At 51.2% G+C, this 25,793-nt stretch overlaps 1 protein-coding gene across 2 annotated transcripts in view; it reads right to left on the bottom strand.

Moving 5' to 3' along the window:
- Window positions 1–2,207: 2,207 nt before the first annotated feature.
- Window positions 2,208–25,793, bottom strand: part of ANO8 (anoctamin 8) — a 42,105-nt gene continuing 18,519 nt past the window's right edge. Inside the window, exons 5-18 of one of the 2 annotated variants that reach the window (XM_083720266.1) lie at window positions 25,330–25,426; window positions 23,032–23,148; window positions 20,437–20,564; window positions 19,257–19,418; window positions 18,416–18,568; window positions 17,311–17,437; window positions 16,639–16,694; window positions 15,015–15,089; window positions 12,493–12,636; window positions 10,426–11,190; window positions 8,425–8,616; window positions 7,005–7,136; window positions 5,878–5,988; window positions 2,208–4,268 (exon numbers count right to left, since the gene is read on the bottom strand). In XM_083720266.1, coding sequence (XP_083576392.1) covers window positions 3,585–4,268; window positions 5,878–5,988; window positions 7,005–7,136; window positions 8,425–8,616; window positions 10,426–11,190; window positions 12,493–12,636; window positions 15,015–15,089; window positions 16,639–16,694; window positions 17,311–17,437; window positions 18,416–18,568; window positions 19,257–19,418; window positions 20,437–20,564; window positions 23,032–23,148; window positions 25,330–25,426 — 2,943 coding nt within the window. In that variant the 3' untranslated portion in view covers window positions 2,208–3,584. The remainder of the gene's footprint in view (window positions 4,269–5,877; window positions 5,989–7,004; window positions 7,137–8,424; window positions 8,617–10,425; window positions 11,191–12,492; window positions 12,637–15,014; window positions 15,090–16,638; window positions 16,695–17,310; window positions 17,438–18,415; window positions 18,569–19,256; window positions 19,419–20,436; window positions 20,565–23,031; window positions 23,149–25,329; window positions 25,427–25,793) is intronic. The other variant, XM_083720265.1, reaches the window with a different exon arrangement.

Here is a 25,793-nt window from a genome sequence, read left to right as displayed (position 1 = left end):
ACATGGCTGCATTCAATGGCTTTTTTAGCAAGGGGGGGGGAATTGCACTATTGGGCAACGGTGCGTCGAATCCAGCGAAGTCGTGGGAAACACAGCTAGAGATCTGGAGAGCGGGGCGATTTCTTTCCCTTATTTTTCTTTTCTTTCTGCAAAGCGGCACTCTCCGTAAGTCAGGTGGCGAATGGAGGGGAAAAGACAAAATATGCCGTTTCCTCGGGATCTGACCTGAGATTCTGTCTCTTGGCTTGCGGCGTGATCCATTTGGGGGGGCCGCGACGGACGGAGGGGAAAGGTGGCCCTAACTCCATCCCTTCTAAGGTGAGCAAAGCACTAACCGCACCGTTTTGCAAGCTGGGAGTCGGTGCGTGTGATGGTAATGTGATTTCAAAACAGCTGGAGCAGGGAGACCTGTGTAGCTGTGGTTGGGCGCAAAGGGCTGGGGGTTTTCCCCTCCGTAGGACATAGAGTTTCGCGACTGTGGGGAAAGAAGGGGGGGCAGAAACCGACCCCACACAAAGCCTTGCCAGGCACACGCCCTGCCCACTCCCCCAAATGGCTAAAAGTTCTACCTGTGACTACCTCTCTAAGCTACAGTGACCAATTTTCCAGCTCGCACCAAATTAAAAACGGCAGAATACCTGCAATTGATTGTGAATTTCCCTCCCCCCCAAAAAAAAAAATCTGGCCCAAACTCTCCCTGCTTCTATCCTATTCACACAGCAAATTAAGAAAAGGCAGCGGCAGGTGGGTGTTTAAGTTCCATCCTTGGCACTGCTACTGCGAGCTGAAGTCCTTATTGCAATAATTTTGTCCTTTTTTGAGAGAGAGAAAGCACACACCGGTCTCTTTCACATGTTGCAAAGGCGAGGCAAGGTCTCCCCGGCCTTCGTTTTCCCTGCCACTGAAAATTATAAAAAAATAAATAAAAAATCATGGATTTTCCAGAACCATCCCTTCTCGCCCCCACCCACCCCCAGTCTGCTTTTTTACGAGCACCGTCAGGAAAAGCAAAAACAAAAAAAATTCCCTTGTTTTCATTTTGTTTAGTGCAAGATATGTTGACCATGCATGGAGGTTGGTTCAAAACAGTGTCTCGTCTGCTCCCAAACGATTCCTTGGTACTTCAAATTCCACCTCTGTTCTTCAAGCAGAAAAAGGGAAGGGGGCTTGTTCTGTTTTACTGGGCTGATTTTAACGGCGGGGAGAGGTGAGAGGCAAATAGGAGATTTTAAAAGGTACAGTGGTGCCTCGCAAGACTAAATTAATTCGTTCCGCAAGTTTTTTCGTCTTGCGAGTTTTTCGTCTTGCGAAGCACGGTTTCCCATAGGGATGCACTGAAAATCAATTAATGCGTTCCTATGGAAACCGCCTTCAGACCAGGTCCGGGACAGTCTGTCCCCCGACCTCTTCTGAAGGCTGGGGGGGGGGACAAGGGCTTTTCTTCCCACCCCCAGCATTTTAAAAAACTCCGGGACAGCATTTTAAAATCGCCCCGGGACAGCGGAGGACTTCTCCGCTGTCCCGGGGCGATTTAAAAGCCCCCGGGAAGGCAGGCAGGGGGGAGCAAAGACTTTTGCCCCCCGCCAGCCTTCAGAAGAGGTCCTGGACAGCGGACCTCTTCTGGGACAGAAGAGAAACACGCTGCGTCCGGGACAGCGGAGAAACACGCTGCGTTTCTCCGCTCTCCCGGGAAAGCAGGCAGGGGGGAGCAAAGACTTTTGCCCCCCGCCGGCCTTCAGAAGAGGTCCTGGACCTCTTCTGAAGGCCGGCGGGGGGGCAAAAGTCTTTGCTCCCCCCGCCTGCCTTCAAAAGCCGTCCGGGATAGCAGGAAGCGCTTCCCTGCTATCCCGGACTGCTTTTAAAATGCTGGCGGTGGGGAGCAAAGCCTTTTGGCCCCCGCCGGCCTTCCTGGACCTCTTCTGAAGGCCGGAGGGGGGGAAAGGCTTTGCTCCCCTCTGCCAGCATTTAAAAGAGGTCCCCGGAGATTTCCCTATGGGCTTCCTTCTTGCGAAGCAAGCCCATAGGGAAATTCGTCTAGCGGGTTTTTCGTCTTGCGAGTCATTCGTCTTGCGGGGCACCACTGTAAAGGGACCCCTGACCATGAGGTCCAGTCGTGACCGGCTCTGGGGCTGTGGCGCTCATCTCGCTTTATTGGCCGAGGGGGCCGGCGTACAGCTTCCGGGTATGTGGCTAGCAGGACTAAGCCGCTTCTGGCGAACCAGAGCAGCGCACGGAAACGCCGTTTACCTTCCCGCCAGAGCGGTACCTATTTATCTACTTGCACTTTGACGTGCTTTCGAACTGCTAGGTTGGCAGGAGCAGGGACTGAGCAACAGGAGCTCACCTCGTCATTGCGGGGATTCGAACCGCCGACCTTCTGATCGGCAAGTCCTAGGCTCTGTGGTTTAACCGCAGCGCCACCCGCGTCCCTCAAATAGGAGATTATTCATCTCTAATTCAAGAGCCCACAAGCATTTACAATGAGGACTAGCGACATGGCTGGTTTTGCAGACACCCTGTTCTGAAATCACTGGAATAAAATTTGGCTAATGCAACATGAGGCAAAGCTGAGGCTATGAATTCGCTGCGAAGGTTGCCTCTTTCCAGATTTTCAAACGCAGCCTTTGAGGGGAGGTACTTAGAGCAACATCTCTGTTTTAAGGCAGTGATTTACTTTGCCAAATACAATATACTTTTTGCTGTTAGAGCGAGGTGGGAGAAGGAAACACAGACCCGAGATTTAACATTACCCATCATTCCTCATGTTGAGCGGAGGGATTTGAGGAGCAAATCTGAGCTGAGGTTTCGCATCCTGTAAAAATCTGCCTCAGGAAGGATGTAGAATAGCTGCAAGACTAAGAAGTGGGGCTCAACAGCCCCTCAAAACACAAAGGGGGGTGGGTTACCTGGAAGGAGGGGACACAATCCGACAGGACTCTTGAGAGTCAGGACAGACCTTGTTCTCCTCATAGAATTCCCCCAAACTCACTGTTTGTGGGCTCCCCTCCCTAGCCTAAAATAGGGGGTTGGTTGAGACCCCACAGATTTTTGCCCACAGAGGGGGGTGGTGGAATGCGGTCCTCTCCTCCAAAATACACCGGAAAGCCCTTCAGAGAGACTGCAGGAACAGCTCTGATAAGGGAACTGATGAGGTTGGGGAGGAAGCCATGTGTCGCCAGTCAACGACCGCACCCCAAAAATCTGCAGACATCCCCTCCATTTTGAGGTTCTTCTGCCTCTGGCGGTCCTGAGTTGGACCGTGCCTCAAACGTGTCGGCCGCCAGTGGTAGCCAAAACCGGGTACCAAACTTGATCCATCCGGAACATAAGAGATATTTGGGGAAGGGGCAACCTTTCACCTCTCCTTTTCAGGCTGCAACCTCAGCAAGCTGCCAAATCGAATCTCCCCCTGACTCCCCCAAGTGCCACCACCATGGCCAAATGGTGGATCCGCTCAAAAACCTCGCCCGCCCCAAATCTGCTTGAAGAACCGACCGGCAACCCAGTTCCTCCTTTCTCTCCCTCCCTGTCCTCTCTTTCCCTCTCTCTCTCTCCCCAGCCCTCGCCCGGAGGTAGGGGGACGGTTAGAGTTTGTGCCCCGGACCCTCGTCCTCCGCCGCCGTTCGGATCTCCGGTTCCTCGTCAGCCTCATCGTCCACCAGCCCGTTGAGGTGCGATCTCTGAGCTGCGGGTTTCTCGTCCGCCGAGGTCCCGGGCCGCAGCTGCTGCTGCTGCTGCGGAAGAGGGGCTGCGCCGTTCCCCCCTTCCGACTTGCTGAAGTTGAACAGTTTGCTTGGGTTGAAAGGCTTGGTGGGCGACTGGACCTTCTCGGTGGTGGCCTCCCGCTTGGTCTCCGGGGATTTGAGGAACTTGAAGCTGAGGAAGCCGGGTAGTTTGTTGTCGGTGCCGGTGGGGGATTGCGGGGAGCGCGCCCCCGACGTGCCGCCGCCGCTGCCCCCCGCGCCACCGGAAAGGAATTTCCCCTGCAATGGGATGATTTGCTTCAGTTTCATGACGTTGTTAGTGGCCAGCAGGGAGCTGGGCCTTTTGGGCTTCTCCAAGCCGTGGCCCGAGCCCCCCGGCCCCTTCCCTTTGGGCTGGCTCTTCTCGTGGCTGGTCTCGGGGCCCCCTCCGTCCGACTTGCCCTCCTCCCGGCCGCTCTCCCTCTCCTTGCGGGCGTGGTATTCGGCATGGCGCTGGCGTTCCTCCTCCTCTCGCTTGCGGCGCTGCTGCTGCTGGAAGTGATGCTGCGCCTGGCGCTCGTGTTTCTGCGGAAGGAACAACACAGGGTCATGTTTCTTGTTTTTAATTCACATAATATACATTCAGGGACATGGGTGGCGCTGTGGGTTAAACCACAGAGCCTAGGACTTGCCGATCAGAAGGTCGGTGGTTCGAATCCCCGCAATGACGGGGTGAGCTCCCATTGCTCTGTCACTGCTCCTGCCCACCTAGCAATTTGAAAGCACGTCAAAGTGCAAGTAGATAAATAGGTACCGCTCCAGCGGGAAGGTGTGTGCAAAACCAGGCATGTCGCTAGTCCTCATCATAAACTCTTGCAGGCTCTTGAATTAGAGATGAATGATCTCCTATTTGAGGGACGCGGGTGGCGCTGTGGGTTAAACCACAGAGCCTAGGACTTGCCGATTGGAAGGTCGGCGGTTCGAATCCCCGCGATGGTGTGAGCTCCCATTGCTCGGTCCCTGCTCCTGCCAACCTAGCAGTTCGAAAGCACGTCAAAGTGCAAGCAGATAAATAGGTACTGCTCCGGCGGGAAGGTAAACGGCATTTCCGTGTGCTGCTCTGGTTCGCCAGAAGCGGCTCAGTCCTGCTGGCCACATGACCTGGAAGCTGTACACCGGCTCCCTCGGCCAGTAAAGTGAGATGAGCGCCGCAACCCCAGAGTCGGCCACGACTGGACCTAATGGTCAGGGCTACCCTTACCTTTACCTAATATACATTCTTTACAACAAACAACTACAGAATAAGCAGACAACTCCATAATAAAATCATATGTAACAAAACCGTAAGTCTCATGTTTTCATTTACACTGGTCTCCTCTCTGATACCTTTACTTAATATTTCTTGCCGCTTTCTGCTTTACTTATAGAATCTTTATAGAAATTTTAATCTCTTAAATACTAAACCGATCTTTAACAATTTAATCCCTTCCAATCCGTCCCCCGCAAGCCAGCAGTTCCCTCTAACCGCGTGAGATACTAGAATGATTAGAATGCAGAACCAAATTTCTTGACTTCGCGGCGATGGCAAAATTAACAGCATCAATTAGAGGAACGCCCTCCCATCAGATGTCAAGGGAATAAACAACTATCTGACTTTTCGAAGACATCTGAAGGCAGCCCTGTTTAGGGAAGTTTTTAGTGTTTGATGTTTTATTGTGTTTTTAATATTCTGTTGGGAGCCAGCAGAATGGCTGGGAAAACCCAGCCAGATGGGTGGGGTATAAATAGTAAAATATTATTATTGTTGTTGTTGTTGTTGTTGTTTAACCTAAATGTGTTTAACCTAAATGCAAAGCATGCGCCACTCAGGCCAGACAGTCTGCGGGCAGGGTGGGTCTCATCCTGCGTACCAGATGGAGCTGGTAGACAGGCGCCCTGGACACAGAATTGACCTGCGCCTCCATGGACAGCTGTGAGTCCAAAACGACTCCCAGGCTGCGTACCTGGTCCTTCAGGGGCACTGTGACCCCATTCAGGACCAGGGAGTCCTCCACACCCGCCCACCCTCTGCCCCCCAAAAACAGTACTTCTGTTTGTCAGGATTCTGAGTTTACCCTTGCAGCACGTTCAAAGTTATCCTCGGGGTCATCAGAGCTTGTTCCTGAGTAACCGCGTGTGACTGGGCCAGACTCACCTTAAAAGCCTCTCGCCGCTGGTACTCCAGTTTTGCCATTTCCTCCGCCACCCAGCCGGGGATGTCCGGGATAGCCACTTGGATGACGTACTTGAGCAGGAGGGCAAAATGCTATGGGGAGAAAACAGTGGGGTGAGAAGGGCTGAGGTCTACAGCTCCCTGGGCATAAGACATTGCCATTGCTGCTATTGTCTTGCTTTCCAACACCTCCCCATGCGAAACCATGGTTTGCCAGAGTCTTGCGAACCATGGCTTTTTAGAACCATGGTTTGCTGCATAGCTGTCAACTTACAGATTTGAAAATAAGGGGCCAGCAGCCTCAAAAATAAGGGACCAGCAGCCAAAATAAGGGATTTTCCAAGCACAGGTATGTTCAGCTTCTGAGCCCCTCCAAGCCAAAGGCAGAAAGCCCAGCCAGCAGCCAAACGAAGCCTCAAGCAGTGGTTCCCACAGCGCAGCAACCCGGCAAAGGGGATGCAGCAAGGGAAACCACCGTCACCTCTCTGCTGGGAAGCGCTGAGCAAAGGCGAGTCCCCAGGCAACGCGGCCAATTTGATCGGCACAAGGCATGCAAGCTCCACCCCCCAGTCGTTCTTAGACTCCTTATTGGGTGAGCAACGCAGCCAAGCAACACAGTTGGAGCCTCCCTCCTCCCTGGCCGGCAGGGAGGGAGAGGAGCTGCTTCCTTTGAAACCCGGGAAATTTAAGGGACATCATCAATAAGGGACAGCAGTGGGACACGGCGCTGGGATAAGGGACTTTCTCGCCAAATAAGGGACGGTTGACAGTTTGCTGCCATGTCAGAACCTGGTGGCCTTGCTGAATGGTCGTTTGTTCGGCAAGCCAACCCATGGTGTTCGCTGAGCTGGGGTGCAAAGGCAAGAGCCACACAAGGAGCAAACCGTTGGTTTCTTTGCTCAACCTGTGCTTTGCTCAGCAAACCATGGTTAGCACCAAACCACGACTTTGGTGTTCTAGCTCAAATGGAGCCCAAGCAGAAAGGCAGATCTTAGTGGGTGGACCTGGGACTTCCCAGTTACGGAACTGGGGTATTTCAGCTTGGGATCGCGGTCCGAAGGGGGAGAACCGAATTGGGTATGTGTGTGTACGGCAGAAAAAGGTGTTACCTCCAGCACCACCACGGATATGATGGCCCCCTCTGGGCTGAGCCAGGGGAAAAGGCGTTGAAGTTGCCCACACTGACCAATCAAGTAGCAGTTCACCACGATGGCTAGGACACCCATGGCTTCCATCACCTTCTGCAGAAGGGAAAAGAAGGACATTTTTTTCTAAAAGAGACTAGCAATTTTTGGCAGAACCCCTGCTGGTTACCAGAACAGCTACGTAGCTAAGAACTTGCTGCTGAGATTGCTTATTTCCTCCTCCCAACCAACCCGTTTTCCTTTTGTGTCGTGGCTTCGTAAGAGTTATAAACCTGAAGTCAGGGACTGTTTCGTTTGTGGGGATTTTTATTGTTATTATTTTAATTTATACCTCGCCCATCTGGCTGGGCCTCCCCAGCCACTCTGGGCGGCTCCCAACAGGATATTAAAAACACGATAAAACATATGACATTAAAAACTTCCCTAAACAGGGCTGCCTTCAGATGTCTTCTAAAAGTCAGGTAGCTGTTTATTTCCTTGGCATCTGGTGGGAGGGCGTTCCACAGGGTGGGTGCCACCACCGAGAAGGCCCTCTGCCTGGTTCCTTGTAACCTCACTTCTCCCAGGGAGGGAACCGCCAGAAGGTGCTCAGAGCTGGACCTCTGTGTCCGGGCTGGACGATGTGGGTGGAGACGCTCCTTCAGGTCTACAGGGCCGAGGCCCGTGAACAGTATCGGAAGGAAGTTAAAGCATGAATTCTAAGCAATTCACCTTTTTTTAGAAAAATGGTTTTATAAAACATTGGCCGGTGTGGAAGAAGGGGACAGAGAGAGAGAGAGAGAGAGAGGGAGGGAGGGAGGGAGGGAGGGATCACCAATAATACTGAAAGTCAGGGTCATCCGTTGTAACGGACTTGCCTGGAGATTTGGGACAAACGGAACGAACAACTTGCTTCATGGAAGAAGAATAAATTTACAGAAACTGCTGCCTCAGGACACAGCCTTGGGTTCGGCAGGTGAATGTCAAGTCACAGGGAGTGAGGTGAGGCCCTAATGGATGGCTATGACAGTTAAATGGAGCCTCCAGGTATACAGGCCATCTGGCGCTGTGGGTTAAACCACAGAGCCTAGGACTTGCCGAACAGAAGGTCGGCGGTTCGAATCCCCGCAATGACAGGGTGAGCTCCCGTTGCTCGGTCCCTGCTCCTGCCAACCTAGCAGTTCGAAAGCACGTCAAGTGCAAGTAGATAAATAGGTACCACTCTGGCGGGAAGGTAAACAGCGTTTCCGTGCGCTGCTCTGGTTCGCCAGAAGCGGCTTAGTCCTGCTGGCCACATGACCCGGAAGCTGTACGCCGGCTCCCTTGGCCAATAAAGCGAGATGAGTGCCGCAACCTCAGAGTCGGCCACGACTGGACCTAAGGGTCAGGTGTCCCTTTACCTTACCTGCCACTCCCCGATGCTTTCCACCCGCTGGCCAAAGGGGCGTTGGAGGCCCGTGCAGAGCTTGAAGGCATCGCTCCGTATCTCAATGATGTTGTTGATCAGGGCGCATGTGGCGGCCAGAGGGAAGGCGGACGAGAAGAGGACCACGTAGCCAAACTGGATGAACATCTCCTGGTAGTCTTGGAAAGTGTCCTGGATCGGGGGTGAGGGGGGAAAGAGAAATATGGGTGTGTGTATGAGAGAGAGAGAGAGAGAGAGAAAGGGAGGTTATTTGTTTGCAAGAGAGAATAACAATAATGTTATTACCGTATTTTTCGCTCTATAGGCCGCACCTCGTTTTAGAGGGAGAGAACAAGGGGAAAAAATTCTCCCCCTCTCTGCTCAGCGCCCCTTCAGAGAAGCAGCAGGAGAAATGGAGCCCCTTCCATTTCTCCTCCCGCTTCGCTGAAGGGGCTGTGCAGCTCTCCCTCTCTGCTGAATCCAGGAGAGTCTTGCTCTCCCTGCTTCATCAAAAGGAACCCGAAGCCTTTGGAGCGCAGCGCGAGTTCCCGCTGTGCTCAAAAGGCTCCAGGCAGCTATCCATGAAGCCTGGAGAGCGAGAGGGGTCGGTGCGCACTGACCCCTCTCACGCTCCAGGCTTCAGCGAAAGCAACGCGACACCTCCGGAGCGAGGAGGGAGCGCTCCCTCTGTGCTTCGGAGGCTTTGCGTTGCTATCGCTGAAGCCAAGGAGCCTGGATTCGCTCCATAGGACGCACACACATTTCCCCTTCATTTTTGGAGGGGGAAAAGTGCATCCTATAGAGCGAAAAATACGGTACATTGATGATGACTCCTTTGTTTCAACCCGCCTCGTCCAAGGAGGACGCAACTGGATATATTATAATACAGTCATACCTCTGGTTACAGCTGCTTCAGGTTGTGTTTTTTCTGGTTACGGACCGCCGAAACCCAAAAGTACTGGAACCGGTTACTTATGGGTTTTGGTGGTTGTGCATGCACAGAGGCGCTAAATCGCACTTTGCGCATAAGTGCCGAATCGTAACCCGCGCATGCGCAGACGGCCCCCTGCTGAAAAAGTTTGCTGACCCCTATTCTTGCCTCTGAGACTACTGGGTTATTGTCTCTCGTTCATTCCTGAGGTCCCCAACCACATTTCTGTCCCATAGCTGTCAACTTACAGATTTGAAAATAAGGGACCAGCAGCCAAAATAAGGGATTTTAGCCAACCAGCTGAAATACGAAGTTAAAAGGGACCAGATAATTTGGGAGAGCAGCTTTTAGCCCTTCGTTTCCAGAGGTTGCTGCTCCAGACACCAGGTGATGAAACACTGCAATTAAATAATTACAAGCAGCAACCACTTTTTGCGCAAAACTAAGTCCGAGCTATGAAGATGCTGTTGCAGTTCTGTATTATTTCTCTCGTGCTCCATCTGTAGCTCTCAGTTCCATCAGGTGGGGCGGGAGTAAGGGGGGGGGGAAATAGCGCCCAAAGTAAACCCGCAGATCAGACCATTTATGCTAATTTACCACTACAAATCTACGGGAGAAGCGCTTGCGGTCCTTCACTTGTAGCCCTTGGAACACCTGCCCGCGCCTCCGCCTCCTCCTCTTCCTCCTCTCTCTGAACTGCTTTCTCTATGGTTGCCCTCGCTCTCCTCTCAAGGCTCCTCAGTCCCGGCAGGAAGGGGCTCCCAGGGGCCAAGGCTGGTGAGAGGAGGCCGGAGGGGGGCGGGCCGGGCAGCCAAGCAACACAGTTGGAGCTTCCCTCCTCCCTGGCCGGCAGGGAGGGAGGGAGAGGAGCTGCTTCCTTTGAAACCCGGGAAATTTAAGGGACATCATCAATAAGGGACAGCAGCGGGACACGGCGCTGGGATAAGGGACTTTCCCGCCAAATAAGGGACGCTTGACAGCTATGCCCTGTCCGTCCCCCCGTGCTTCACCCTGATGTGCCTTCCTTTCCTTTTCCTCCTCTGCGCTGCCCCGGATGCTGGCTGCCTCACCTCGTATTTCTTCATGCAGCTCTCCACCTCGGCCTGGGCCAGCTGGGCAGCGAAAACCTCCTCCGGCGGGTCGATCCAGGAGCTCCTGCTGGGCTTCCGCCCTTCCTCTCCCTCCTCGCCTTCCTCGCCCTCTTCCAGGGGGTTTCTGGCGCCCCGTGGCCTCCGCGCCCTCATGGTCACCGCCGGCTCCTTGGCTTCCGGCGCTCCCCGCAAGGGGCTCCCGGAGGCCCCGTCGCTCTCGTCGTCGTCCTCGCACAGCTCAAAGACGGAGGCCGGGTCCATTCCTTTCTCAACCATGGTGGGGCTGCCTTCCTCCAGGAAGCTGGCCCCTTCCTCCAGACCCGGGTCACCGGCTTTGCGGTCGGCCTTCTCAATGAAGCTCACTTTCTTCAGCTTCAGCCCGCAGTCGATGATGCTCTCGTCCTCAGAGTCGGAGTCTTTCCTCTCCTCGTCCTCTTCCTCGGGGACGCCGCACCCGCCGTTGAGGCATTTCTTCTCCCCGCGGGGAGCCCCCTCCAGACCCTCAGCCGCCTCCGGGCCGTGGCCGGCCAGGGGGTCCTCACCGGGCCTGGGGCCCCGGTGGTGGGCTCCGCGGGGCCTGGCCGGGGCACACTTCTGGGCCAGCAGGCGAAGAATAGTCTGGGCCGCCTCTCGGAGGTTCTGCGCGCTCAGATCCCCGCGCTTGAATTTGCTGTACAAGTGTGGCTGGGAGACCTCCTTGACGTTCTGAAGGAACTGGCGAGTGATGAGGAGAGTCGCCAGCATCTGTTGGGAGGGACGTGAGAAGAAGGAGGCTGGTAAGGGAAAGGACAACTTCGAGAACGTCTTTCCTTGGGTGGCCACCTGACCCAGACGCTTGAGCTGAGATTCCTGCAGGGGTGTGTGGATTTGACGACCCCCAGGGGGTCCTTTCCAATGCTATAATTCTAACTTAAGAGAATCCCTGTAGCGGGAGCTGGGCCAAGCCCAAGGAGGCCCACCAAGCCTAGACTCCTGTCTTCATAAGCGGCCAAGCAGACCCCCCCCCAAAAGGGAAGTCCCTAGAAAGCTATAGCCTTCTCCCACTTTTGTTCTAAGGTAGACTGGCCATGTCCATGGAGGCTCTATTTAGGAATAATGAGAAGAGCCCCGAGGCAGCTGAGCTGGGCCAGAGGGGGCCCAATAAGTCCAGCCTCCTGGTGAACCAGGATATGAGCGCTACAGCCTTCTCCCACTCCTGTTCTAAGGTAGACTGGCTATGTCCATGGGGGCTCTATTTAGGAACCGTAAGAAGAGCCCCTAGGCAGCTGAGTTGGGCCTACCTAAATCCAACCAAATGAACCAACCCCATCCTCCCAATGGGAACCCTAAAATCAAGAAGGGAAAGCACAAACATCCTCTCTCTCCTCGCTTGTGATACCTTGCGACTGTTTGGAGATATTGACTCCCTCTAAGAAGGGATGCGGGTGGCGCTGTGGGTTAAACCACAGAGCCTAGGACTTGCCGATCAGAAGGTCAGCGGTTCGAATCCCTGCGACGGGGTGAGCCCCCGTTGCTCTGTCCCTGCTCCTGCCAACCTAGCAGTTCAAAAGCATGTCAAAGTGCAAGTAGATAAATAGGCACCGCTCCGATGGGAAGGTAAACGGCATTTCCGTGCACTGCTCTGGTTCACCAGAAGCGGCTCAGTCCTGCTGGCCACATGACCCGGAAGCTGTACGCCAGCTCCTTCGGCCAATAAAGAAAGATGAGCGCCGCAACCCCAGAGTTGGCCACGACTGGACCTAATGGCCCGGGGTCCCTTTACCTTTACTCCCTGGAAACCGTCCAGGTTTGGGAGCATTGCTGCCACCTTTGGGAGTGAGCTGTAAGCTGCCTCCTAGATAGGGGAACGGGTGCCCATGTCTCCCTTGTGCGAGACGTTGTCGGGGTCTCGAACGGCACAACCCTTGACCCTTGGGCCCTAGGCACGTTCCCGTAACAGCACAGGCCAACCAATATGAGATTAAAAATCAGGTCTTTCTCCCAAGCTCCCCACTCCATCCCTCTGCCTTTTCCGCTCCCCCCAAGACCCCAGCCCAGCGCTCCTACTTTGGAGACAGCCAGCTGCCAACAGAAGCTCAACAGGCCCTTAAAGGAGATGAGACAGAGGTGGAATTGGAGAATGACGGTAGGAAGGAGGGCGTCTCTGAGCTGACGCACGAGGCTTTGGAAGAGGGAAAAGATGAGCAGGAGCTGAGGAAGGCGGAGGGCCGACAGACGGACAGAGGGAGAGAGACACAGAGAGAGAGAGAAAATGCAAAATCAAAAGCGAACCAAAAAACGATGCAACGGAACGGGAAGACGAAGGGTTCAAAGTGGCGGGCGACCCATGTTGGATGCATTGGCTGGGTTCTTTAAGATGCTGATGGACGCCCGTCAGGTTCACGTACCAGAGGGAGGATTGCGCCAGGCAGAGGTAGACTGCCCCTGCCCATGGAGGCTCCATTTAGGAATCGAAAATAAAGGAATGGGTTTCTGTGCAGTCAGTTTGAAACTGACTCAAAATCCCCATTTTTCCTCCTCCAAGGGAGCATTTCTAAAATGCATTAACTTGAGCTTTTCAAGCTCAGGAAGCTTGAGCTTGAATCGATGTATAAACAGAAAAACAAGCTGTATAAACAAGTGCTCAAAGCCCTCTCCCTTATCTGTCTGTGACGGTAATGAGTGGCCTTGGCTGTTCCAGTGGAGCAGGGATGGCACGTCTGGGTCTTATCTTACATCCGACCACACTCTGACGCACAGACCTAGTCCGGGAACAGCGCCAGGAGAGTTGGTGACCTTCTTACCCCAAGATAAGAGTGCCGGAACAGGAATACCCTTATATGGTCGAGAGTACAGGAAGAGGAACACCCTTTTTATGGTTAAGAGTACCAAAGCAGGAACATCTGTGATGTCAACCCGCGTGTACAAGCTGACGTGGCTGGATTCCTGGGGAAGGGCGAGAGGGTGCCTGGAGGATATATATACTGCATGAAATTTCTCATTTCTTTGGACTTGCTGTGGACTGACCACGCAAGTGACTTCTGCTATCCGGACAGCAGAAGAAATGAGAAACTCATTCTTTCAAAAGAAACCAAGGTATGTTCTGCAGCTAGATCGGGCCAAAGGGGAGCCATCTAAGGCCAGACTCTTATCCTCAAAGTCACCTAGATGCTTCCCCCCAAAGGGAAGCCCCACGAGCAGGTCCTGAGAACAACCACAGCAATTTCCTCCTCTTGTGGTTCCCCAAGCAACTGATGTCGGGGAAACAGAGGCATTTACTGTCTCCAACATTGGTTGGAGGACATCTTTACGGTGTTGAGTAGCCCTTCGATAGCGTTCCCCTCTATGCATTTTCTTGGTCCCCCCCCCCAAGCTGGTTTCTGGTGTTATCGTTGGCTCTGCGAAGCTGGCATCCGTTGGGGAGCGAGCAGAAAGCTGGAATGCTCTTATTACAGCTCATGGCGGAGGAACAGCGATAAAAGCAGGAATTGGCGGGTGCTAAGGGGATGGGAAGGGACGCGGGTGGCGCTGTGGGTTAAACCACAGGGCCTAGGGCTTGCTGATCAGAAGGTCGGCGGTTCGAATCCCTGCGATGACGGGGTGAGCTCCCGTTGCTCGGTCCCTGCTCCTGCCAACCTAGCAGTTCAAAAGCAAGTCAAAGTGCAAGTAGATCAATAGGTACCACTCCGGCGGGAAGGTAAACGGTGTTTCCGTGCGCTGCTCTGGTTCGCCAGAAGGGGCCTAGTCCTGCTGGCCACATGACCCGGAAGCTGTACGCCGGCTCCCTCGGCCAATAAAGCGAGATGAGCACCACAACCCCAGAGTCGGCCACGACTGGACCTAATGGTCAGGGGTCCCTTTACCTTAAGGGGATGGGAAGAACTTTGGTTCCATTTGCACAACCCACTTGGGTTCCCTCTTCTAGAAACAAGGCGGGGACGAAATGCCACGATTGTTCAAAATTGTCACTTTTCTGAATTTTGCAATTTGGTTCTCCAAGGTGGGGTGGAGTCAGTGGGGAGTCTTCATTGCGAGTGCTTGGGCCAAATCGCAAAATATGGGAATGTGAGTATTACGGTTAGCTTTCGTGATGACTTTTTAAAATACCGTATTTTTTGCTCTATAAGACTCACTTTTTCCCTCCTAAAAAGTAAGGGGAAATGTGTGCGCGTCTTATGGAGCGAATGCAGGCTGCGCAGCTATCCCAGAAGCCAGAACAGCAAGAGGGATTGCTCCTTTCACTGCGCAGTGATCCCTCTTGCTGTTCTGGCTTCTGAGATTCAGAATATTTTTTTTCTTGTTTTCCTCCTCCAAAAACTAGGTGCGTCTTGTGGTCTGGGGCATCTTACAGAGCAAAAAATGTGGTACTTGATTCACAGACTGAAATGGGAAGGTGGAAGATGGAATCCAGGAGGAGGGAAGTGAGGAAAGCCAGAGAAAATGAAATGGAGGGTTCCCACCCTCTTCCCCGGTCCTCACAGCTTCGGGCACTGTGACCTAATAATAATAATAATAATAATAATAATAATAATAATAATAATAATAATAATAATAATAATTTTATTATTTATACCCCACGAATCCCGTACCTCCTTGAGGCGGTCCATGTCTTTGAGGTAGAATCCGATGTAGAAAAGACTTAGGTATGAATTTACAAACTGAAACTAGAGAAAAAGAGAGAGGGGAGATGTTATAGATATATATATTTACTGCGCTGCGCTCCCCAACTCCTGGGGTCTGTCCCCGGTTAACCTAACTTGGGAAGGCTGCATAAGGTGTGGGATATTTATTTTATTTTTTAAAAATAATTTTTATTGAATGGTTTTATGTTACAAAAAACAATACAGCCATACTACCACTAAATATAATTAAGAAATAAAAATTACATACATCGATATTTAGTTTGTTATTTGTTATTTACGGTCTTATTTCCTCCCAAACATTGCATACAACAACACACATATGTGCAGACACCCACACACCCACACAAAATGATAATAATGAAAGTAAATATTTTTTTCCTTTTTATCTTCCAAAATCTTTTCTTCAGCTTTGACTTCCTGTCAAGCCCCTTTGCATATATTTTATCTTACATTTGAATGTACACAAAAGAATAAACCTTTCTATATAATTATTATAATACATTCTCAAAACATAATAAATCCTTAATTGTTATCCACCTCCTTTTAGTTCCTTTATCACTCGAATGCTAGCATGGAGTCAAAACTATTATTGTATTTTTGAACATATCTTCTATAACCATCCCACTTTTCCGCAAATTTTTGCTTTGAGTTTCCTCTGAGTTTACTAGTCAATTGAGCCGAATAAGTGTGGGATATTTAAAAGGCAGTCAAAAACAACCATTCATGTTTTTCCTAGATAGACACATTTCCTGTAAACCTGTTATGCCCTGACAGCGTAACTATAGATTCTCCAAACTTCCCTAAACAGGGCGGCCTTCAGATGTCTTCTAAAAGTCAGATAGTTGTTTATTTCCTTGACATCTGGTGGGAGGACGTTCCACATGGCGGGTGACACCACCGAGAAGGCCCTCTGCCTGGTTCCCTGTAACCTCGCTTCTCGCAGGGAGGGAACCGCCAGAAGGCCCTCGGGAGATGGATGAACGATGGGGGTGGAGACGCTCCTTCAGGGATACTGGGCCGAGGCTGTTTAAGGCTTTCAAGGTCAGCACCTCCTCCTTTGTACTGCTGCCTCCTCCTTTCTCCCTTGCTCTCTCTCTCCCCCAGCCTGCTGTCCAACAGGTGAAGTAGGACAACGCAGCCTATTTCTAGCTGCCCCCCCCACCCACGAGGAAGCCAGCCAGGTTACAGCCGGTTAGCAAAGGCTCTTTTTGCTGTCTCGACAAACTGTCAAGCCCACTGGGCTGTTGGGGCTCCCCAGGCTGCTGTCCAACAGGTGAAGTAGGACGACGCAGCCCACTTCTAGCTGTACACACCACCAGTGGGGAAGCCAAGCAGGTTATCGAAGGCTCTTGTTCCTGTCTTGACATTGTCAAACCCACTAGTTTGACGCACCGGACTTGGACCATCGGGTCCACTGAGGCCAGTAATGTCAACACTGGGTGGCAGCAGCAGCCCTCCAGGTTCCCGGGGACTGAACCTGGTACGTTCTGTACGCAAATCAGTGGCTCCCTCCACCGTTCCCACAAACGTGTGGCAGCCCAACCGTTGCACCCGGGGAGCTGAAACTCACCAAGACCATTTTGATGATGAGGTGTTTTTCGTAGGCACTCTGCAAGCGGTAATTTTCTGTAAGGAGAGGGAAATGTCATGTTTAGGATGTCTATCTCAAAGAAGGAAGGAAGGAAGGAAGGGAAAGAAAGGGAGGGAGGGAGGGAGGGAAGAAGGAAAAAAGGAAGGAAAAAAGGAAGGAAGGAAGGAAGGAGGGAAGGGGGAAAAAAGGAAGGAAGGAAGGAGGGAGGGAAGAAAGAAAGAAAGAAAGAAAGAAAGAAAGAAAGAAAGAAAGAAGAGGGAGGGAGGGAGGGAGGGAGAGAAAGGGAAACAGAGAGGGAGGGAAGGGAGGGAAGGAGGGAAGGAAGGAAGAAAGGAAGGAAAAGGAAGGAGGGAAGGAAGAAAGGAAGGAGGGAGGGAGAGAAGGAGGGAAGGAGAGAAGAAAGGAAGAAAGGAAGAAAGAAAGAAAGAGAGAGAGAGAGAGAGAGAGAGAGAGAGAGAGAGAGAGAGAGAAAAGGAAGGAAGGAAGGAAGGAAGGAAGGAAGGAAGGAAGGAAGGAAGGAAGGAAAAGAAAAAAGGAAGGAAGGAAGAAGGGAGGGAGGGAGGGAGGGAAGGGGAAAGAAAAAGGAAGGAAGGAAGGAAAAGAAAAAAGGAAGGAAGGAAGGAAGGAAGGCAGATCCTGCAAAGAATTCACCCATGTCGTTCAGCCAGTAGGCGATCTTCTTGTAGACTTCGTCACAGGCGGTGACGATGACGGCCAGCACGATTTTTGGCAGGAAACGCACGATGCGCGGCAGCTCCTTAATGCTCAGCACAAATTCCTGGCGAGGGAAGAGAGAAAGCGGGGGTCCGCGCAGGGAGGGCAACAAGGAGGGCCCCCCCCCGAAAAAACTCGCTGCTTGGAAATGCCTTTAAAAACCAATACCATGCGCAGAAGTGGCGCCTCTAGATACAAACTTTTTGGGGTACTTACGAACCCCCGGAATGAGTTAAGTTCGTACCCGGAGGGTCCACTGTGTATGGCAAATAAATAAGCTGAGAGATTTGTCCAGAGAATCGTGGGAGTGTAAAAAGGTGAAAGGCTTCTGGGAGATGATATATAATGAATTGAAAAAAATGTTGAAATATACTTTTATTAAAAAAACAGAGGCATTTCTGTTAGGTCTTGTTGGAAATGATATAAATAGGAAAGATTGTAAGCTCTTTTTATATGCAGTAACGGCAGCAAGAATATTATTGGCCCAAAAATGGAAACAAGAGGAATTACCAACGATGGAAGAATGGAGAATGAAATTAATGAGCTATGGAGAACTTGATAAATTAACAGGAAGGATCCGAAACTGGCGGGACCAGAAGTTTACCAAGGACTGGAGTAAATTTACGGATTATTTGAAAAGTATATGCGATGATCAGACAACGTTTGTAGGTTTGCCAGAAGCTCTGTGAAGAATTAATAGCAGAAATATTGTAAAAATGAAAAAAGAGAGAGGATATGTTTCTAATTAAGGCCATATTAATTAGGGAATGTGTAAAAAGTGAATAAGACGGAGGATTATCAGAGGAGCTGATGGAAGTCCAGTAAGAATGTACTGGTGATAAAAAAAAAAGAGAGAGAAAGAGATTTGTCCAGAGAAACCGAAATGGATCCAGTTACTTCTTGTAAAAATAAGAAGAAGAAAGCAACAGCTAGGTTTAATTAATGATGATGATGACGACAAACCCTTAATCTGTCTCTACGCAGCAACTTCCTCCCGCGAAAACCTCCTCCCCTCCGAAAACGCCCGGCCTTCCCCGCTCACCTGTAGCTCGAAGCAGCCCAGCATGGCGAGGAAGACGAAGGAGAGGCAGAAGAGGCAGACCGGGAGGCTGACCAGGCACTGGAAGAGCAGCCGCTTCCAGGGCGGGTAGTAGAACTCCTCTGAGTTGGTGACGGGGCTCACGCGCTTCACCCCCTGCGGGCGGGGAGAGGGGTCAGCAAGGTGGCGGCCGCAGAGAGCTGCCTGCCCGGAGGAGCGAGGGAAGATTGTGGGCCCGCTTGCAGCAGGGAGAGCTCAGGCCCCTGGGGGCGGATGCGGCCCCCGGAACCTTTCTATCTGCCCCTGGGGGGTCTCTTTAGGAACCTCGGGAGAAGAGGAGTGAATGTGGCCCCCAAAACCTTTCTACCTGGCCCTGGAGGGTCTCTTTAGGAACCTCAGGCGCAGATGGGTGAATGTGGCCCCCAGAGCCTTTCTATCTGGCCCCTGAGGGTCTCCTTAGGAACCTCAGGAGCAGAGGGGTGATTGCGGCCCCTGGAGCCTTTCTATCTGGCCCTTGAGGGCCTCTTTAGGAACCTCAGGAGCAGGGGGGTAAATGTGGCCCCCAAAGCCTTTCTATCTGGCCCTTGAGGATCTCTTTAGGAACCTCAGGAGCAGAGGGGTGAATGTGGCCCCCGAAGCCTTTCTATCTGGCCCTTGAGGGTCTCCTTAGGAACCTCAGCAGCAGAGGGGTGATTACGGCCCCCAGAGCCTTTCCATCTGGCCCTCGGCAGACTCCTTAGGCCACACCCTCTCTCTTAAGGGAGGGAGGGGATGGTCTGGGCTTCCCCACAACGTTCTCTCCCCTGCCCCAGTTCCCAGGGCTGGATCCGGTGCTGCCACTGACCCGGAACTGCGGCCGCGGCTCCTCGATGGACTCCGCCGGCGTGTCCAGGGTACCCCATTTGTAGGCGAACTCGGCCCCCCGCCGCTTCCACTCCTCCAGGAACAGGGTGGACCAGATGACGTTGAAGATGGCGAAGATCACACAGCAGACGTCCCGGCTGGTCTGGTGGGGGAATAAAGGTAAAGGTAAAGGGACCCCTGACCATTAGGTCCAGTCGTGGCCGACTCTGAGGTTGCGGCGCTCATCTCGCTTTACTGGCTGAGGGAGCCGGCGTACAGCTTCCGGGTCATGTGGCCAGCAGGACTAAGCCGCTTCTGGCGAACCAGAGCAGCGCATGGAAACGCCGTTTACCTTCCCGCCGGAGTGGTACCTATTTATCTACTTGCACTTTGAGGGGCTTTCGAACTGCTAGGTTGGCAGGAGCAGGGACAGAGCAACGGGAGCTCACCCCGTTGCGGGGATTCAAACCGCTGACCTTCTGATTGGCAAGCCCTAGGATCTGTGGTTTAGACAACAGCGCCACCCGCGTCCCTAATGATTAGTAGTTTGCATCAAATAGTTACACCTATTATTATTTCATGTTATAGCAAGCTTCTAGAGACTAGATTATGAGTCTTTGTAAACCGTGTTTCGAAAGGAACTTTTGTTCTTGCCAAACGCCAGTGTGTTTGCATCATTAAATTTGCTATGAATACAAAAATCATTTTAAGTTAGAGCTTAATAATTATTCCACTATTCACATACTTCTTCTTCACTGAATTTCACTATTCATATATACTTCTTCTTCATTGTATTTCAGTTCAACAATTACTTTGATAAAATACATATTTTGCCATGTGCAAATGGCTTTCGATACCTATTAGGTCCAGAAATTACCATATGTAGTCCCAGATGTTTTGGGACTACAACTCCCACCATCCCTAGCTAACAGGACCAGAGATCAGGGATGATGGGAACTGTAGTCTCAAAACATCTGGAGGGCCGAGTTTGCCTACCATATAGCATATATTCAACACAAAAACACAGCGGCAATTTGTTGTTGACAAAGGACAGCTGGACATATAAAGGGCCCCATTACCTTCAGTAGCGGAGGGCCGCATCAAACTGAAATCTGGCCCTGCCTCCCTTGTTATTTTACTCTCTCTTCCCCTCCCCTGTTCTATAGGTAACCCGTCCTCACCTGATCGTTCTCCGTAAAGGTGTAGAGAAGGGAGCCAAAGACAGCCGGGTAAACCATGGCCGACGTATAGAAGCCCAGCCAGGCGAAATACATGGCGATTTTCACGCCAAAGTAGTCACAGATATCATCTGGGGGTGGCAAGGGGAAGGAAATAAGAACATAGCTGGAGCAAAGTTAATTCAGCACCCTGTTCTTTTATTTAGAAGATGAATGAATTTTATTATCACAGACCAGTTCCAGCCCACATACAATATCAAGGAAGTCATAAAACACAATAGGGATACATTTGAATTTGCAATTAGGAATAACAGGGACAATACAGATATAGGTAAGGTAAAGGTAAAGGTACCCCTGCCCGTAGGGGCCAGTCTTGACAGACTCTGGGGTTGTGCGCCCATCTCACTCAAGAGGCCAGGGGCCAGCGCTGTCCGGAGACACTTCCGGGTCACGTGGCCAGCGTGACATCGCTGCTCTGGCGAGCCAGAGCTGCACACGGAAACGCCGTTTACCTTCCCGCTGGTAAGCGGTCCCTATTTATCTACTTGCACCTGAGGGTGCTTTCGAACTGCTAGGTTGGCAGGCGCTGGGACCGAGCAGCGGGAGCGCACCCCGCCGCAGGGATTCGAACCGCCGACCTTTCAATCGGCAAGTCCTAGGCGCTGAGGCTTTAACCCACAGCGCCACCTGCGTCCCGAAATACAGATATAGCAACAGTTAAAAATATATATGAATTAAAACTTAGATTTAGAAGATGCAATCCTGCGTGAGGAATGGGAAAGCCTGCACCCTCCAGATATTATTATTTCTATTATTATTATTATTATTATTATTATTATTATTATTATTATACTGCCCATCCTGTTCTTTTATTTTGAAGATGCCTTCTTGCCTGAGGAAATGTACCACCTCTCTTTTTGCTCAGGAAGGGGAAGGCTGTACCCTACAGACAACAACAACAACATAATAATAATAATAACAATAATTTATTACTTATACCCCGCCCATCTGGCTGGGTTTCCCCAGCAACTCTGGGCGGCTTCCAACAGAACACTAAAATGCAATAACCTATTAAACATTAAAAGCTTCCCTAAGCAGGGCTGCCTTCAGATGTCTTCTAAAAATTTGGTAGTTGTTTTTCTCTTTGACATCTGATGGGAGGGCGTTCCACAGGGCGGGCGCCACCACCGAGAAGGCCCTCTGCCTGGTTCCTTGCAACTTGGCTTCTCGCAGGGAGGGAACTGCCAGAAGGCCCTCGGAGCTGGACCTCAGTGTCCGGGCAGAACAATGGGGGTGGAGACGCTCCTTCAGGTATAACAATTGTTGTTGTTGTTGTTGTTAATATACTGCCCACCCTGTTCTCTTATTTCAAAGATGCATTCCTGGATGAAGAAGGGAACACGCCTCTCTTTTTGCTCAGGAATGGAGAAGGCTGTACCCTCAAGATATCATTCTTATTCTTATTCTTATTATCAGTGCTTTTTTTCTTTATTTTGATTCAAGAAAATAACCATTTTCTAGTTCAAATGGGGGAAAATAAATACAGCAAATGGACAAAAGTACAAAGATTAACAAAATTGTTTAGGGGTAAGCTTACCCCTCTGTACCCCCCAAGAAAAAAGCACTGGGTATTATTTCTATTATTATTATTATTACTATTATTATACCACCCTTCATCAAAAGATCTCAGGATAAAAATGCAAGATAAAAACACAAATAAGTAGTTAAAAGCAACAAAACAACTCCCCCCAAAAAACAAAATACCGTATTTTTCGCTCTATAAGACGCACCAGACCACAAGATGCACCTAGTTTTTGGAGGAGGAAAACAAGAAAAAACATATTCTGAATCTCAGAAGCCAGAACAACAAGAGGGATCACTGCGCAGTGAAAGCAGCAATCCCTCTTGCTGTTCTGGCTTCTGGGATAGCTGCGCAGCCTCCATTCGCTCCATAAGATGCACACACATTTCTCCTTACTTTTTAGGAGGGGAAAAAGTGAGTCTTATAGAGCAAAAAAATACGGTACATTTGAAAAGCTGTAGAATATCAATCAGCCAAAGGCCTGGTTGAAGAAGGTTTTTGCCTGGCGCCTAAAGGTGTAAAAGGTAAAAGGTAAAGGACCCCTGGATGGTTAAGTCCAGCCAAAGGCAACTATGGGGTTGTGGCGCTCATCTCACTTTCAGGCCGAGGGAGCCGGTGTTTGTCCGCAGACAGCTTTCCAGGTCATGTGGCCGGCAGAACTAAACCGCTTCTGGTGCAACAGGACACCGTGTCAGAAACCAGAGCGCATGGAAACACCGTTTACCTTCCCACCGCAGTGGTACCTCTTTATCTACTTGCACTTGTGTGCTTTCGAACTACTAGGTTGGCAGCAGCTGGGGCAGAGGAACGGGAGCTCGGTCTGTCGCAGGGCTTCGAACCGCCGACCTTCTGATCGGCAAGCCCAAGAGGCTCAGTGGTTTAGACCACAGAGCCACCCGCATCCTGAGAGAAGGGGGAGAACGTCTCTCCTTAGATCAGGGACAGGGAGGGGAACCTGTGGCCCCCCCAAGTGATCTCGGAACAGGAGGGAGACAGGGAAAGATGGAATTGCATACCCAAAGGTTGCGGTTCGCAAATGGCTTGGACCCACGATTTCATCAGCCGGTTGAGGATCCGTTGCTCGTGGATGGGGAAGACCTGCTGGAGAATGCCGCGGGCAGCCAATTCGGGAACTGCGGAGAAAAGAAAGGGGGCGCAGGAGTTGAGCGGTGCACGGGTGCCACAGATGCCCCCTGCGACCCTGGATGCCCCAACAGCAGCTACCAAAGCTCCAGTCCTTTGCAATTTAAAAGTTTAAAAACAGACCTACTTTGCCCTGTCGGACCCCAAGATTGGAATGAGCTTTTGGGTGGGTGGGCAGGCAGGCCAAGCCCACTCCTCAGAAGTGGTACCTCCCCCAGAAATGTCTGCCAAATGGATGAACGAGTAGACCCTTAGGACGAGGATGATGATGAAGAAGAGTTTGGATTTGATATCCTGCCTTTCACTCCCTTTAAGGAGTCTCAAAGCGGCTCACATTCTCCTTTCCCTTCCTCCCCCACAACAAACACTCCGTAAGGTGAGTGGGGCTGAGAGACTTCAGAGAAGTGTGACTGGCCCAAGGTCACCCAGCAGCTGCATGTGGAGGAGCGGGGAAGCGAACCCGGTTCTCCAGATTACCAGACTACCGCTCTTAACCACTACACCACACTGGCTCTGGCAGAAGGACAACAATGGCCAAGTTATGTTTCCTTCTTCCGGTTGGGCTCCTAGCTGGTTGGTGTTTACTGACTTTAAACTGAGCTTTATTTCTTGGCTGGTTATTTTATGTAATGTAAAGGTAAAGGGACCCCTGACCATTAGGTCCAGTCGTGACCGACTCTGGGGTTGCGATGCTCATCTCGCTTTACTGGCCGAGGGAGCCGGCGTACAGCTTCCGGGTCATGTGGCCAGCAGGACTAAGCCGCTTCTGGCGAACCAGAGCAGCCCACGGAAATGCCGTTTACCTTCCCGCTGGAGTGGTACCTATTTATCTACTTGCACTTGACGTTCTTTCAAACTGCTAGGTTGGCAGGAGCAGGGACTGAGCAACTGGAGCTCACCCCGTCACGGGGATTCGAACCGCCGACCTTCTGATCGGCAAGCCCTGGGCTCTGTGGTTTAACCCACAGCACCACCCGCGTCCCTTTTATGTAATGTAGAGACGGATAGATATATAACTCTCCTCATTGCGGTGCCCAGAGTAACGTAAAGCAAAATCTGAGAGCTAAAGTTAGACGAAACACATGTTGCCAATATCACAATATATGTTTCATTTGGAAATTTACGTGCGATTGAAACTTTTTTTAATACAGTGGAACATTGCTTCTTGAACTTAATCCATTCTGGAAGCCTGTTTGACTGCCGAAACCATTCGGAAACCAAGGCGCGGCTTCTGATTGGCTGCAGGAGCGTCAGACGTTCGGCTTCCGAAAAACGTTCGCAAACTGGAACACTTACTTCCGGGTTTGCAGCATTTGGGAGCCAATTTGTTTGACGACTAAGCTGTTCCAGAACCAAAGTACCACTGTATTCCCTGTTATGGAGATGGTCATGATTTGGAGAGGGGCGGCAAAGTAAAGGATAAAAGCATCTAAATTTGGGGATATCAAACCTGTCTCCCGCCCGCTGGAGTTAACAAATTTGTAATGGCTCCCCTTTCAGAAAAGGGGGGTGGATTTGGGCCAGGAATTCTGCCTGCTGTATCCTACTCAATTCCTCCCTTACTTTTTAAAAGGTGCACACATGCCATAATATCCCAGAGTTTTGTGGCTCTTTAAAACGTCGCTGAATTTCAAAAGCAAAATGGGAAACTCTCCAAAATTCAAAAGACCCAGCGAAGGATTCTGTTTGGTTGCTCGGACAGCGCTCTGTTATGTACTGAAGTTCTCACCCTGGGCCAGCAGGGGGATACTATAGATAGTTATGCAAATGAAGGATCGAAAGTGACGTTCGGTGATTGGATAGTTTTAGAAGGTTGCTACAGTAACGTTGTACTGGAGCTGTATATAAGCAGGCTGACTGAACCCTTCAGTTCAGTTCTGTCCTGGCCTGTGAATAAACAAGAGCTGTTTGAAGAATTGCCGTGTCATCTGATATGTTTACCCACAACTTAACATGCACAAATCTCAGTTCAGCTCTTCCTTCAGACAGACAGACAGACACCACTCAATTTCAAATTTCAAAAGCAAAATTGGAAACGATCCAAAATTCAGAAGAGTCAGCAAAGGATTCTCTTTGGTTGTTCTGACGGTACACAAATCTCAGTCCAGCTCTTCAGGCAGACAGACAGACGCCGCTCCACATGCCCCGCCTTCTGGCCCCATCCCCCTCACCGATTGGCTGGCCTTCCAGGAAGTGGATGTTGTGCAGAGCTTCGCCCTGTTTGGCCCGCAAGTTCTCCAGCCAATACCTGATGATGCTCTGACGTTCCTGAAAGAGGGGGGAAGGGGAAAGCAGTGAATGGACCACCCGGGGTCACCAGCCCATAGCTGTCAACTAACAGATTTGAAAATAAGGGACCAGCAGCCTTGAAAATAAGGGATCAGCAGCCAAAATAAGGGATTTCCCTGGCACAGGTATGTTCAACTTCTGAGCCCCTCCGAGCCAAAGGCAGAAAGCCCAGCCAGCAGCCAAACGAAGCCTCAAGCGGTGGTTCCCACAGCGCAGCAACCCGGCAAAGGGGATGCAGCAAGGAAAACCACATCACCTCTCCGCTGGGAAGCGCTGAGCAAAGGCGAGTCCCCAGGCAACGCGGCCGATTTGATTGGCACAAGGCATGCAAGCTCCACCCCCCAGT

The sequence above is a fragment of the Podarcis gaigeae genome, assembly GCF_964106915.1.
Source record: "Podarcis gaigeae genome assembly, chromosome: 18".
Taxonomy (NCBI): Eukaryota; Metazoa; Chordata; class Lepidosauria; order Squamata; family Lacertidae; genus Podarcis; species Podarcis gaigeae.
The sequence above is the reverse complement of the archived record's forward strand: the minus strand, read 5'-3'. Positions and strand labels throughout refer to the sequence as shown.